General features: G+C 39.7%; 1 protein-coding gene across 2 annotated transcripts; it reads right to left on the bottom strand.

Annotated features, from left to right (window-relative positions):
* Positions 1-8491: 8491 nt before the first annotated feature.
* Positions 8492-15604, bottom strand: CBR4 (carbonyl reductase 4). 2 transcript variants are annotated; one of them, XM_039699954.1, is made up of 6 exons: positions 15530-15604; positions 13598-13739; positions 12947-13064; positions 12346-12482; positions 11607-11741; positions 9418-9991 (listed from the first exon to the last, which is right to left on the bottom strand). In XM_039699954.1, the coding sequence occupies exons 2-6, from the start codon at positions 13737-13739 to the stop codon at positions 9813-9815; spliced, it is 711 nt and encodes a 236-aa protein (XP_039555888.1). In that variant the 5' UTR covers positions 15530-15604; the 3' UTR covers positions 9418-9812. The 2 variants fall into 2 exon arrangements, with proteins under 2 accessions (XP_039555887.1, XP_039555888.1); XM_039699953.1 differs by lacking the exon at positions 15530-15604 and having other exon boundaries at positions 8492-9991; positions 12947-13067.
* Between the last annotated feature and the right edge of the window lie 214 nt (positions 15605-15818).

Here is a 15818-nt window from a genome sequence, read left to right on the forward strand (position 1 = left end):
TTACATTTCAAGCACTGATCACTACAAAGAGGCTTATGTCAGCAATTAAGTGAGTGAGTGCTGACATTAATGGCAATACTGCAACTGAAGTCACTGGAGTTGTGTCTGCTCCCAGAACGTTTGGCTTTGGCTTGGGGACTAAACAACTGAGACTTGTTGAAGATGAGGTCATCATCACTTTTTGCCTCTGTGTAAATGTACAGACACACTTAAGTAGTAAATCACATCTCTAAGCAGCAACATTGTTTTTATGAAAACATTCAGCTGTGCTGTTACTTAGTTACCAGGACTGTTTGGGCTTACAAAGTCAGAGATAGAAGCGTGGCATAAGCAAGTTAACTTCTCAAGCCAAAAAGCAAAAATTCTTGGAAGCATCAAAGTAACTTTCAGAAGTTTAATCTCCTTCCACATAGTCCAAAGACAGATAGTATGACCTGAGAGTGTACTTTTGTCATTTTTTAAGACTAAAAAAACGAGCCTTGACATTTTGCAAGACTTCCAGTTTAGGTATGGGAAGACTTCTAATTGTATAGGAAGCTGATCAGTCCAATCAGCAATCAGAGACTCAATTCAACAATGATCAGGATGACAATAGAAACCTCTGTCAAAAATACAAACAGTGAGGTGCAAAATTCCACATGCATTCCACCATTCCAGCTGGTGGTGTACTTAACACACAGTGCCTTTATCCTACAGCTTTAAGGCAACAGCAAGCATTAGTTAACAAGCATAATTTGCTTCCATCACAGCTAACTGGCAGTTAGGGATCAAAACCAGTCCAGCTCGAAACCCCAGCTTATAAATCATTGTTTCTTCCTGTATCACCACTTTCAAGGTCTATTTTAATTCACTTAGGGTGTATGCTAAGAAATGCCTTGATTCTCCACATCTGGACTGCTACATCCTCACCTCTGCAAGTAGCCCAAACAGATTTCATATGTAAGTACTTCATGAGCTCACATTATCCAACATGCCATGATGCTGAGGGGATGAGCTGCATGCTCTGACTGCAAAACCCAGCTGCCTAATGCACACTGTGCACTATAGACAAATTCAAGCATAGACTAGAAATGCCTGCTTGGATTATGCATGTTGGCTAATTCACTCCCTCACCATTCAAATGTACATGCAAGGGGTAGAATTTACTGACATTTATATCATTCTCCTGAACTAAAAGAAATAGCCTTCCCTCTGCACAGATTTTCTGTTTGAACAGAAATATGAGCACGTGAAACACCTCAGGCAGATGGAAACATAGTTCCTGCCCCAAGGAATTTACAATGTATTCCAGACAGCACACAGTATTCTTTGACTTGACTTAAAGCTTGCAACTCCAACTCAAAATTAGGCCATTTTGCATTCTTTAACAGAAGTGATTAAAACATAAAATTATCTCATACTGCACTGCATCTCTACTAAAAATGTGTTTGGAACATAATGCTCAATCACATCTAAGCAAAAAAGCCAGACAATGAGCAGCAGTACCTGCACAGCAAAGATTTCAGCAGCCATTCAGATGGAGACACACTCCAGTTCAACACCACCTAGAAGGAGAAATGTTGTACTTTATAGAACAACTGCAGTGTAACAGGTAACCCTGGGGACTGGCCAAGTCTTGTAACTGCTATCACTTTCTAGTTCTGTAGTAGCATAAATGGTCCAGAAACAGCTGCAGAACAAGAAAGCAGAAAAAAGTAACAGTACATGGCCATTGCACAGAACGATTACAACACTTACAGAAGGAGCTCTACCAAGTCTCATCACACCAAATGGATTATGGTAGGACTTTTCTCCTGTGTGTTTAACAACACAGTTTCAGGGAGACATACTGCCATCAAACTTTTCTAGACAACTCTTGGCCCAGACATCACAGCGTGTTTGTAGAGAACTGAGGCTACAAAACCCAGACTGCCAAACAGGACCTTTCTGAGCTACTGCAAAAGGTGCTGAAAATAACATAAGATTTTCTATACAACAGGAACCACACCTGTAATCTACTGCAAATTAATGATCTCACCCATGATGGTGTCCTGAAAATTATGGTGAACTATAAAATTATAGCTGCTCTCTGTTCTGTATATACGTTCCAAAAACAGAGCTACAAGGGCCTGCAAAGAATGGATGCAGCTCCAGTCTGTTGCTGGCAGGGACATTTCACCATCAAAAATCATACATGCACACTAAATGACATCTAATCAAAACAAGATAAATTACTATATTCCTTCTTTTCTCTGAAGTTGCAGGAAGTTTGCAGTAGAAATTAACCAACTATCTGAAAAACTAGGATAAATGGTCATACAGAAAGGATCAGAATTAAAACACTGCAACTGAGAGCTTTTAACAGGTCATTGGCATCCGGGTGTTGACAGTACAGCCTCCAGCACAGAGCTGGAACATGCAGTTTAGTGCATCAAGCATTAAAAATACCGAGCTGGGAGATCTGCAAGTCAGAATTCACAAATCATCAAACTGCTTCACTAACAAGCTTCAGCAATACCATATAATCACTTTGCAGTTATTCTTAAACAAATTATTCAAAATCATGCAGCAATTTCAAATCCATTAGTATGCTACATATGCAAGGGCACATCAGTAACATCATGGGACTGGGAAATGTTGAGGAACATCTACACAACTCCATTTGTTCAGTGACATCTGCACCCCACGCTCCCGCTGACACTGCCCTAATGTGTGTGTGTAATGACACCAAGGAAGCTTTGATGGCTTTTACCTCGGTGTTGTCCCACTGCATTTGATACTGAATATTCAAATTGGCAGATTTTTATATACCATGAACTAAACATATCCCAGACCTTAACAGATACGAGCTGTTAACGTAAAAAATAAAATCATAAAAATACCAGACCATGTGATTATAGTCATGCTGACCCAAAGATCTCTGGCAAGGTACAGGTTGCATGTTTTTACTAATAGATATATCTACAGCCTAAAGAAGCCCTTAGTATATGATCTGAAACTGAACCCAATATGTGTGAAAATCAAAAGTAACTTGGGACTTAGCAGAGTTACTTCTTCAGGCACTAAGCACACCCAATGACTTCTCCCCACAACTACACTTGACCTATCTTTTCAAACACAGATTAACTGAATCAAGTGGGAGCACCTGGCCTTGAAGAGTTCATTTTTCATTTGCTTTACCTGAATGAACTACACTGTTCTTCCAAAAAAACAAGTCACATAATTGCAACAGGCAATATACACTTCAGGGTCATGTAATACAACCTCACACTGTGCAATACATGAAAGTAGGAAAATTTGCCTTACAGCAACAAATAATCATTATAATGTATGTTTTAACTGTAGGTACTAATATAACAAAGAGATTTTGCAGGCTGGGATTAAGATATCCACTTCCTATCCAAATTTCACTGATCTCAATATGAAATCCTTTTCATCTTTAGAAGTCATGCCTTACAACCCTCATCAGCTCAGGATATAAGGAACAGGATTTTACAAAACCAGTAACAGGGATGCCAGCCATCAGCTTTGCATCTACACAGGCAACTCCACTTCCCTAAAACAATACAGGTTTACTCACCAAGTCATTACCAGTACAATAATGCCTTAGGATAGACTGCCCTCAGGAGGCCGCAGTGAAATCTCTTCATGGTATACAACCCTAACTCACTCAGCATGCACCAACTCAGCCAACACTATATACTTCTGTTACCATAGTCTGCAAAAGCTGTTCCCCATCAGAGCTCCTCCTTACAGCTGCAATATTTTTTGAAAAATCCCAAACCAAAACCACCTCATGAACATTTTATGTGTCCTGCTACAAACTTTTACATACAAGAATCACAGATGGCTTGGGTTGGAAGGAACCCTAAAGATTATCTAGTTCTAAGCCCCCTGCCATGGGCAGGAACACCTCCCACTAGACCACATTGCTTAGAGCCCATCCAGCCCATCAATTGCAACAGATGCCTCAAGAGCAAGAAAAGACTGTTTGTGTTAGACAGTGAGCTCACTACAGCAAATTCTAAATTACAAACATATTTCTTAAGAGATAAGCAAAAGTAAGGCTCCAATGACCTACCGAGGACAAAAGATGAACAAGAGTAATCCATCATCTTCCCAAACATTAGAAAAATACAGAGAAGACATACAAAACAATTAACTTTCTAGGAATATAATGTGCTTCAACTAAGCCCCAGAACAGGCAAATCACACTACCTATGAACTTTGAACTGAATCAAACTCAAAGCCAAGTGAAGAACAATTTCAGGTTTCCTAACTTGGCAGTGACAAGGCAGGTCACAGAAATGAGTAAGTACTGTGGTACACAACCTTCTTTTATCAAGGATATTCTCTCTGAAGCAGGAACCCAGCAGAGTAAAAGCTCAAAGCAATCATTATGGGTGAATCAGAAAGAGGGTTGCTGTATAAGAGGACTGCATGCTGAATTAAATGACAGCTGCAAAAGCAGCTACCCTCAAAACCTGCCTTGATGGTCTCTTTAGAAATTCTGTGGTGGTAGTGAAAGGCCATCTACAAACCAGTGAGATGGGGTGGGGCAGGAGAAAAGATGTGGAATAAAACACAGAGTAAGTTAAAGACCAGACTTGCATTGTAGCCTTCTCTAAATGCTCCCAAATCTAGTGGATGAGGTGAAGATTCAATGCATGCCTGAAAAAACAGTTTTAGGAATTGGACTCCAGTTTTAGAACTGGAGTAGTGGGAATCCATAAAATACTTAATTCTTAAAGAGAAAAAAGGCAAAAAGATGCCAGTATTTAAAAGATTATAGGAGACTTTTAAGCAACATAGTGGGTGAAGAAACATTAGATGGATAAGAGCACATTCTCTCACTTCCACTGGGAACGGAATCACAGAAACTATATATAATATGATAGTCCACTGAAGTTTTCAAAATTCAACTGAGTAATCATTCTAAGTCAGTCAAGTGCAGTCTGACCCACAAACACCCATATACAAAAAACCCCAAACAGTTATATGTAGCTTGGCATAAATGCCAGCAGCACGAGATGCAAAGCCCAAATGTCTGCTTTTAATCAAGCACAGTGACAAAACAGGCATACCAGAAGTATGATGGAAGTAAGATTAAAAAGTAAGATATTGATACAAAATATATAGAAGTCATAAAAATAAATATCAACATATTAAATCATCCAATCAAACATGGATTGAATTTCCAAACCTAGCAAGGTAAACTCTGTTCTTAGATGATATTTGTACTCACACCATGAACATGCATATGTATAGCCATAGCTATGACATCTGAGAAGTCTAAGGCCAGCAATGTAACTGTGATGACAGACAGCAGTCATGAGTATGTTGGATAAATGTCACACTGAAGAGGCCAAGATCACTTTATTAATATATTCTTTTTCATGCAACTAATCAGGCCCACCCAACTCTGGCTGTGGTCACCCCAACCGTACACACCCTGAGCCAAAATGCTATTTTCAAATAAGTGATTTTTTTAATGGTGACTTTTACTTCTGCAAGTCTATTGGCCAACTTTATTAATAAAGACAGAAGTCCACTACCATAGACTTCCATAAAAAAGAAGCAACATATAATAAGAAAATATTAAAATGAAGCTTGAAAGACAAGTCAAAATTAAGATGCAGCCCAATGATAACACTAAGATTGAATGTACTGAACTTCAGTACAACAATTTTAAATACACACATCAAATTCAATTTATTTTTGTGGAGAGGGGGAAGTCCCTAGCATTCAAACATCAACCTTTGTAAAACCAGCAATCTAGCTTTAGGAGTCAAATGGAATCAGTCACTGAATGTAACATTTACAGCCAGATCAGAGTTCAGAGGAATAGTCTGCAAAAGTGCATTGGCACCTCAGGAACAGGAACTGTGCCTGAAGAAGGCAAGCATATGATTAAAGGAAAAAGCAAAGTGCTCAAGGAAGGAAAATCCACTGGGGAAAAAAATCCCCAGACTCTGAACAAACCCCTATGATCAGTTTTTGGTATCATGGAGGAACTCGAGGAGAACTTCTACAGGCACCTTGTTGCAGGTTTTACTGCTTCCTTTACATCGGGAGAGGTTACAGAGGAAAGAGGGACAAAGGAGAAAGATGAGGCCTTTCACTCCCCTGTTCTAAAAGGAACCAAGTAACTGCACTGGGAAACTTCTGAGTGAAACCTGCCTCAAGTGACCGGAAGCTGGCAAACATGAGAGCAAGTTCTTGTGATTTTAGTGGGTGGAAGGACCACTTGTTTTTTAAGAAGAGATTCCAGAGGGATCCAGGGAATTAAAGCCTAAATATATTTTTCTGTATATAGCAAAGTGCCAGAAATTGTTCTAAAGCCAAGGGAACAACAGGATAAACATACAGAGCTGCTTTTGCAAAGGAAAATCGTGTTTGATAAACATTTTAGAGTTCTTCTAAAGAGGAACTTAAAAGAGATGGGAGTACAGAGATCTAATAATGGTGCATACTTGAAATTCTAAAACACATCTGACACATTCCCTTGCCAAAAACTATTAAAGATGCTGTGTTGCCAAAAGAAGTTGCCATATCAGTACATTGTTTAAAGATAGAAGACAAAGGGAATGAATCAGCAGCTGTTCTCCCCTAAGGATGTGCAGTGCCAATAAAACACCACAGTTCTCTGTTGGGGCAGGCAAAGTATAACTTATTTCTAAGGGTTCTCAGACAGCAGTTTCTGAATGCCACAGTGTAGTCCACTAACACTAAGTTAGTCAAAGTCACAAAGGGATTAAGGAATTAAAAAATTGCAGAACCATTTCACTGAGGAAATAGGTGTTAAAGCCAGTAAACCAAACTCATTGTAGAGATTTGAGAACAATTAATGCTGAAAAAAATACAAAAAATACAAAAAATATGTAGAAATGAACTCCAAGTAGACCATTAATTATTGTTCTGAAAATCTAAGTGCAAAGGTTAGGAAAAAGCAAAACACCTTGGCATTTTTTTGAAATAATATATAACAAAACATAAAACAATTTAATTTTTTTTAATAGATCCACACTGAATTCTGCAAGAAGTTCTACCTGGTGCTCCTTCCTTGAGAAACTGGAAGAGTAAAGCAAAGTTCAACAAAGACAATTTAAGATACAAAAGAGCGCTCCAGCAACAAGCAATTAAAAGAAATATGACTTTTCAGTACAAAACACAAACAACTAAGGCAGGCTGGATAAGATAGAGGTCTACAAATTCAAAAGCAAAACAGAGAGAGCACCTAAGGGCTGTTTTTAATGCCTGCAGGCCTTAACCAGTTATCCATTGGTGGATTCAAATATCCCAGTCACAAACTGCTGGAGGTACCAGAGTCTTCTAAGGTGACACACACCTGATCTGTTACCTACCCTGCACAGTCCCTACTTCCCCTGTCTGAGACATCACACCAGGCCAGACAGAACCAGGATTATGTTAACCAGTTTTCTGTTCTAATTTATCAGTTCAAAGAAAAGGGTGGCAAAAGCTTTTTAAAAGCATGATTTAAAGCCACCAACACTTCAGTCTGGCCCCATGGCAACAGCAATAATAAAAACATACTATATACTGGAACTTTTTAAGGAAATTACTCTGTGGCATGCTGAGATTCTACTGACAGCATTATTTCAGGTTTTAATTGCAAACGTAAACTAAAAATTCCATTGCTAATAACTTATTTAACAGCTCCCTTACCCAAAAAAAAAAAAAAGAAGGGTAATAATAATTAGGGTCAGAACTTACTGAAAGAAAATTATTTCTAGTTTCTTAGGTTTGGCTTTTGGTCAAGAAATGTCACACAGGGTTTGTTTGTAAAATACCAAGGACGGGTATGGGCAGCAGCCAAGTCACTGACATATTCCTACTTGACTAGTGAAAATGTACCAGCTGTCCTTCCTCACCTTCAGTGCCCTTGGAAAAATTCACATCATCTCTGTCCAACTCCTTCTATCAAGGAAAAACATAATTAGCATTTATATTTTTGGTGCAAAGACATATATGACACGTAACAGCGATAACAGGAAGATAAGGACTCCTGGAAGCATTACTTTTAGTGGTATTTTATATTCCAAAGTGAGTAGCACAACCAACTGTAAAATCTCCTGTTCATACACATACTCCTTGTATTATTTCTCAATACATACCTGCAAGAAGCTTGAACATGTATTGTTTTCTGGCACAAAGACAAAATTTCTCAGCTGCACAAATGAAGAAAGACTCAGTTTTAAAGACTCAGTTATCATCAGCGAGATCTCTTCTTTCTGTATTGTGGTGTGTGCCAAGATGGGAAGCAATTTCAAAAGCTGAATCAACATCTGGATCATGATGCAATGAGCACCAGAGCTAAGAAGTGAAGGTCCTGAACCACATTCATAGTTTTCTTTAGAGATAATAAAAACATCAATTATCAAAAATTACTCAAGCTCAATAGAAAAGCCTGAGGTCAAACATTTGGTAAGTTTTCAGCAAGACAGGAACACTCAGAATCATTTACAGCAGAATAATTACTCTGCTTCAAAAGTTGCTTTGAATAAAATAAATGGCCATTTTATTGACTATACATACATATGAGGGAGCATCAACTTAACAGCTGAACTTCGTGTATGTGAAGATACAGAGCAAAACACAAAACACCTTGACTTTGTCCTCTGGAAGTGATACATGTTCCAGACATCTACTGAGTCCTTGTAAGGCGTCTTACAGAGCAAGGTCTGCAGCTGCAGTGTTCAGCAGTGCATGTGCAGCTCAAGCTGAGAATATCACAGAATCACAGAATAATAAGGTTGGAAGAGACCTCTAAGATCATCAAGTCCAACCTATGCCCTAACATCTCAACTAGACTATAGCACCAAGTGCCATGTCCAGTCTTTTTTTAAACACATCCAGAGATGGTGATTCTATCACCTCCCTGGGAAGACAATTCCAGTGCTTTATTATTCTTTCAGTGAAAAATTTTTTCCTAATATCTAACCTATACCTTCCCTGACGTAACTTGAGATTGTGTCCCCTTGTTCGCCCAGTTGCTGCCCGGTGGAAGAGACCGACCCCCACCTGTCTACAACCTCCCTTCAGGAAGTTGTAGAGAGCAATAAGGTCACCTCTAAGCCTCCTCTTCTCCAGGCTATGACAGGATTAGCAGCTCCAGTGCTGTAGCAATCCTTCAATGGGCACAGAAGAGCCACTGGATTGAGTGAGTGCTGTACACACATTCAGGAATGGAACCGAGTAGGCTTTGACTTTATAAAAAACACATTGCATATAATTAAAGCGTCTAAAGGCAATTCAGGTATGCTGAAGATCTAGAAGTTCCTAGCTTTGTAGTGTTAGGTACAAACAAACAAAGCTCAAAGGAAACTCCTTGCTACTTTGTAGGGACTAACTGATAAGAATGCAAAACTATGCATTCACAATCTTTGCCCTACTTGAAAAACTTGATGCAATCATACCTGCTACCCAATAAACACATCTCTGCACTTTATTAACCTTTGTGTAACATGATAATTCAAATACAATCTCATTCTCTCCCAAATTAGCAAGCAGGACTTTATAAAAAACCAGCGGTTTAAAAACGTATCAGTACATTATTAAAGTTATCACTGTATCAAAACCAGATCTTTTTCTGGTTGTTTCATACACAGACTTTATCATACCAAACAGACTCTTTCAGGCAGCTAATCACACACGTTGCACTTCACTGCTGCTGAATTTCTCCTCGGACTGAACAAGACCAAGTCAATTATGTACATCAATCTTCAAACAATTTCCAGCCCTCTCCCTTTATTTAGTACATATTTATATATTACCATCATGACATTAAAGCAGTCATTTTTTCAAGGCAGTACTTAGGTCATAAGCTGCAAGCCTCCATCTACAACCAGAACACTCCCTGTAACATATGGGCATTCTAGAAGGAAGACAACAGCTTGTGCCACTTCATGAGGCTCTCCAAATCTTCCAAGGAGAATTGCTTTCTTTAACTGATCTTCTTCCAAATGAGCTGTCATCTCTGTGTGAATGAAGCCTAAGAGCAGAGAGATATACGAAGAGTTACCTAACCTTCGACTAAATTTATCTAGTGGATTTCCCACTAAGTCTTACAAAGTCAAATCTATTACCAGGATTCAGCACCAGCTACCCCATTCTTCAAAGTCTCCCAAAGCAGCCTACATCATTTGATGGCCAAAACCACTTCCTTATCTAACCAATAAAATACCTTTCATTTTTGGAAGTAGTAATGCAATAACCAAAATGCAGAGATCTATAAAAGTCTATTTAAAAAACCCAAACAAGAAAGGGTAACTAAAATTCAATCCAAATACTATATTTAGTAACACTTTTCTGAAAGACAAAATATACCCATTTCACCAAAATGTTCTCAATTAAAATATGAGCACAAAACAGAAACAAAATGTCTAGCAAGAAACCCTCCCAGTCTTTAAAGTGTTTGCATTCTATTTCAGAACTCACGGCAGTGCTTGCGTAGTTTCTGTTAGAGCACTCATTTGAAGACTATTTCTTGACATTTTTGAAGAACCATTTTTACAGTTTTCCGTTATCTGAGATTTGGCTTTCCCACTGCTGCACAACTCTGCAACAAGCTGCAGCTTTATAAAGAGCTGATCTTACCTGCTTTCTAGCTGCCATCAAGAAGGGAAAGCCTCCCTTTTGCTTTCTACTGTAATACTTTGCCCCTTTATGATGGCTGTGGATGAGCTGCTCAACTCACTAAAGAATAAAAGTATTTTTCCTGCCTAGTTCACAAGCTGAACAGGTTCATGTAGAATTCTGAAAGGCATCAGAGGTAGTAGAAGGTGAGCAGCATGTACACAGTTATGAGTGGAAAAATTCAGAAAATATAGAAGGGATTTTTCCTTAAGGGTGGCAGTTTGCTTGAACTAGATCATCTTAGGAAACTACAACCTTTACTCACAGAAATAACTTTCAGGACTTCCTCCTTTTACTACAGAGACAGGGGTGCTTTTATGACAGCTTTCTCATGTTTCATGACATGTCTGTCATGTTTCCCTAATATCAAACAAGCATCCTCTAGCTGGAGACAAGGGTAGCTCTCCGTCTCTAAGTAGATGTAATCCTTCCATCTGCAAGGAGAGCGAGTTTTGAAGAAGGATCAAAGGAAAAAACTACATTCATTATGTAATAATGGACAGAAGGATAGGCAGACTCACTCTTCCAAATTTCTTGGTGTACCCTTGAAAAGACTGCTTTATGACAGCTTTCTCATGGTCTGTCATGTTTCCCTAATACCAAACAAGCATGCTCTAGCTGGAGACAAGGGTAGCTCTCTGTCCCTAAGTAGATCTAATCCTTCCATCTGCAAGGAGAGCGAGTTTTGAAGAAGGATCAAAGAAAAAAACTACATTCATTATGTAATAATGGACAAAAGGATAGGCAGACTCACTCTTCCAAATTTCTTGGTGTACCCTTGAAAAGACTGAAGATTTTCTGAAAGAATGTATTATACATTAAACAAACAAACAGAAGATATTAAGAACATTGACTTACAAAGCTGAAGAAAATAACAGAGATTAGTATTAAGTTACTTTCAGAATATAAGAAAGATCCACAGTCTTAATAAATTGCAACAGTCAAGGATGCAGGAATTCCTCAAAACTAACCTGGAGCAACAACGTTGACCCGAATTTGCTTTTTTGCTACTTCTTTAGCAAGAGACCGTGAAAATCCAACTAATCCTGCTTTGGTAGCACTATACACACTTTGACCAGAGTTGCCTTTAAGTCCTACAATACTCCCTAAAATAAAGAAACATCAAAGAGAAGATGAAATGGGTAACTTGAAACATGGTACTAACTTTATCATTTTAATTCTAAACTTGGAATGAAAAATGTGATCACAAGAAAAGAGTAAAATATGCATGACTTTATGCATTTTAGCCTGCTAGGATAAGCAAATCTCCCAATTAGCTGTGATTTTTGTACAATTCATGTATCTATGTTGACCAACAAGCACCAGAAGAGTAAAATTAAGACTTTTCTAAAAAAAAAGTATCCTTGCCCAGAATTAAATAAAGAAAGAAATGGACTGAACCTATCAATTCTTAGTTAACTGCCAGCAGCTGGTATATATAGATATTGAAAGAACTGGTAAGAATAGCAAAGTTTCTTTTTTCAATAAAATATAAGCTCTGAGGTGTTTATTACTGAAAAAAGCTATTTAGAAGTTACTGAAATTACACAAAAGAATAAGCATTCAAAAAGAAATGCTAAATATAGAATGTCTAAATACAAGGAAAAGGAAAACAAGTAAATTGTAACAAGCAATGTAATATGTTACACCTGCTAAACACTTCTACAAGACTAGTACACAGAACTCCAAGGGCTTACAGAAGCAACTTACCTATATTGACAATAGCACCTCCCTGCTGCTGAATCATGACCTTTAGAGCAGCCTTGCATGTCAACATTGTTCCCAAAAGGTTAGTGTGAATCTGGGCTATCATATCTTCAGTCTTGGTTCTCAGTAGCAAACCATCCCTGACAAACAAACCAAAAAAACCCAAAGAATTCACTGAACAACCTCCTGATCATGTTCACTCATAAAGAAAAGACTGTTGAACAGAATATTAATGGGGCTGTATGTGGCTCCATACATTCACGCATTTGAAATGACAATGCTGCAAAAAAACAAGCTAGCCATGCTTCTGAACACAGAGCCTCCTTTGCAGAGTGGTATCAAGCACTGTTTTGGACCATTCCGGGGGGAAAAGTGGAAGAAAGAATAGAGGGGGAAGTCAAACTCAGAATGCAGAAACTACAGTGAAAGCTGTATCATCTGTTAGCATTTTACTGCCATCAGGAACAAAATACAGGCAAGCACTTTAATATTGTTTTCAGATGTGCTCATTAGCAACACTCTTACTAAGCACAAAGGGCCAGAGCACCTTACAGTGAGCTGCCTTCATCCAGAATTACCCACAGTCTTGTAAGGAGTAACCAACCTGTTGATCCCAGCTGCATTCACCAAGTAATTAATAGGACCCAAATTCCTCTGCATCTCCTCAAAAGCCTTTTGGACTTCTTTTTCACTGGATACATCACAGCTAAGTGCCAGATGTCCTGCTGTATTGAAATATATATAACGTCACAATAAAAGCTGTATTTAATACATAAACCTTCTTCAGAATGTATCAGCTCAGTTGCAAAACAGATGTTGAACTAGTTATAATTTAAGGAACCTATTTAATCCCCAGGCAATTAAATAAAGACTTTTTTCAAGCATTGTATTCATTAGTTATGTGACAATTCCTTGTCTTATATTTTTTGCCTTTTGGAGTCAAAAGTTCAGCATAAGCAGACTGGTCTCAGTTCTGGCTACTTCAGGAGCTGAGGATGACTCAATTAACACCACCTCTGTTGTGACCCCAAACAATTCCATTCATTTTAAAATTCCCATCATGCAGATAAAAAAGGTAATCTACTTTCTCAACAAGCATTGTGAAAAGAGAATCGTACCAATGTAGCTGGTTTTTAATATTTCTCAGCCTCTATTTTCCTTTCCATCTAGTTAAAGAAGGAGGGGTTTTTAAGGACTCGCTGTTCTCACCAGTCAGGCAAGCAGGGAGCAGGGAGGAGATGAGCAGCATACGTACCACCAAGGCCACGGGCAGTGCTCTGGGCCACGTCCAGGTTCCTAGCAATGATGGCCAGGCGGCAGCCCCTCTGTGCCAGCAGCTCTGCCACAGCTTTGCCTATGCCACGGGATCCTCCGAACACAGCACACACCTTGCCCATCTTCAAAATAATTCATAAATTGCAAATCAACCATCAATGTTGTGTCCAGTGGAGCCAGACATCAACTGCTGCTCTTGTCATCATCACAGCCTTCACCTGTTTGTAGCAGTTTGTACAAACAGGTGAAGGCTGTAATCTTGACACTGGGTTACAAAAGTAGTGATTTGTTTTTTATGCATTTGTTTGTGTTCATTTTTTATTCAAAATAAGCAGCTGAACTAAATTAGACACCACCTTTACAAGTGAAAGTTAATTCTTAAGTATTTACAAACTAGTAAAAAATTTTAAAAATCACACACATAATCTAGCATTCCAATAGTAGAGTTATGGCAACTTTTATTCAATTGATGAATTATGTGATTTAGGTACCTAAAGGCCAAAATGTATTGTTCAGCTGCTTATTCAAGGCTGATGTACTGGTTGTAATTATATTGTTCTTGCAATCACTGTCCTTGTGCTGAAGTCATTTAGCCTCAAGGTCTCACTCCATCCAAAATATCTGTGTTGGACACCACCAGTGCAAATGTCACTGAGAATGATTTGAAACTATTGTATTTACGCTGCTTTAATACTGTCAAAAACCCCCACTAGCCTGGAGTTTTTTGTTTCTGCTTTTGAAGGAAAAAAAAAGCTTTTTGAAATACAAAATGATTCTGAAGTAGCTAGCTTTGATGTTTAGAACGGAGTGCACAAAGAAAGTACTTCTGCAGATGATCTTTTATTCTGCAAGCTCTAGAAACCAATCAGCTGTTTTGGGATTTCCTGAGGAGACAGAGGAAGAATCAAGCACTAACAATGAATCTTTTTTCCATACATTTGAATAAATCCTTTTTGAACCCAATTATACTGTCTTCATCCCGAGGCAATGAGTTTTATTATTTGTGGGAAAGTACTTCCTTTTGTTCTTAATTTGCTTTCTGATTAGATAATTCTATGCATTTCTCCTCATACCTTCCCCTCACTGTTCCACTCTCCACCTGTATCCTCTTTCAGGTCTATTCAGTTACTTCTACACATATGGAAGCTATTCAGTACATCATTAAAGAGTGTCCGAGTCCCTAGACCTTACCCTTGGCCTCACTGAGGTCTAGTAAACCCTTCTGGGTGAGTGACAACCAGAAAAGCACCTGGTACTAAGTGTACCAGGCTACCACAAACTCATGCAGTGGCATGAGGAGTTTGGTCTTCTGTGACACAGCCCGAACAAGCAGCAGGTCTGTCCTTTTCCCCAAGTATTCTCAAGCGTCTGAAACCAGCCCTGGCATGTTCTCGGGGCAAGGACAGCCCCTCGTGCATTAACCAGGCATTCACAGGTGGGGCACAGGGCCCACCCGCCACGCAGTAATGTGGAGTTCGTGCTTTAACAAGAACGCCATACAGGGCGCCTAGAGCGGCAGCAGGAGAAATGACCTGCTGGTCCCTGGATAAATAACGGCAGGGAAAATGAGGTAAACTTGGAGCAACAGGCACACTCAGGCACCCGTATCGCCTTCGCTCTTCTTTCAGAGCCAAACTATGTAACGCGTGACCCGGGGGCTCCGATGGCAGCACGCCGCGGCGCTCGGCTGCCAGCCCACGGAGGGCACCTTGAAACAAGGGGAGCGGGGCTTCCGCAGCCGTGCCCGGCGCCTCCCTGGTTCCCTCCGGCGCCCGTGCGGGCGGCGGGGCCGCGCTGGGCCCGGGCCGGGCCGGGCTGGCGGCCTGAGGGACCCCGCGGCCTGAGGGACCCTGCCCTGCGCGTACCGCCCGCGTCCTCCGCGCTCGCACACGGGCCGCCCCTCTGCTCTCACCGTGCGCTTTGAAACTCCGTTTTACAGCGTCCGGCGTGCAGCTGAGAGCTGCCCTTGTTACCCCCTTCCTGCACCAAAATGTGCTTCATATACAGATACAAGCGGTTAGATGAATCAGGATTTTGTTTCTCTCATTTTTGCATGTATCCTTGCATATACCCAAAATCCCAAGGTTCTTGTATGAGGCATCACTGTACCAGAAGAGTTAAATTTCAAACACGATAAAGCAGATGAGCCCAAAATGCAGAAGCATCTGTGAGCGTTCCTATTCAGGAAGCAAAGCAAACTT

Source organism: Passer montanus, unplaced genomic scaffold, assembly GCF_014805655.1.
Source record: "Passer montanus isolate IOZ18808 unplaced genomic scaffold, ASM1480565v1 scaffold14, whole genome shotgun sequence".
NCBI classification, from domain to species: domain Eukaryota; kingdom Metazoa; phylum Chordata; class Aves; order Passeriformes; family Passeridae; genus Passer; species Passer montanus.

Bases quoted from the DNA above. Each gene is read 5' to 3' on its own strand.
- CBR4 (XM_039699953.1), bottom strand. From the start codon at position 13,739: ATGGGCAAGGTGTGTGCTGTGTTCGGAGGATCCCGTGGCATAGGCAAA. The intron at 12,483-12,946 runs GTTGGTTACTCC...TTTGTTTGTCAG, and splicing joins AATGCAGCTGGGATCAACAG to GGATGGTTTGCTACTGAGAA. The intron at 11,742-12,345 runs GTAAGTTGCTTC...TCTTTATTTTAG, and splicing joins AGGTGCTATTGTCAATATAG to GGAGTATTGTAGGACTTAAA.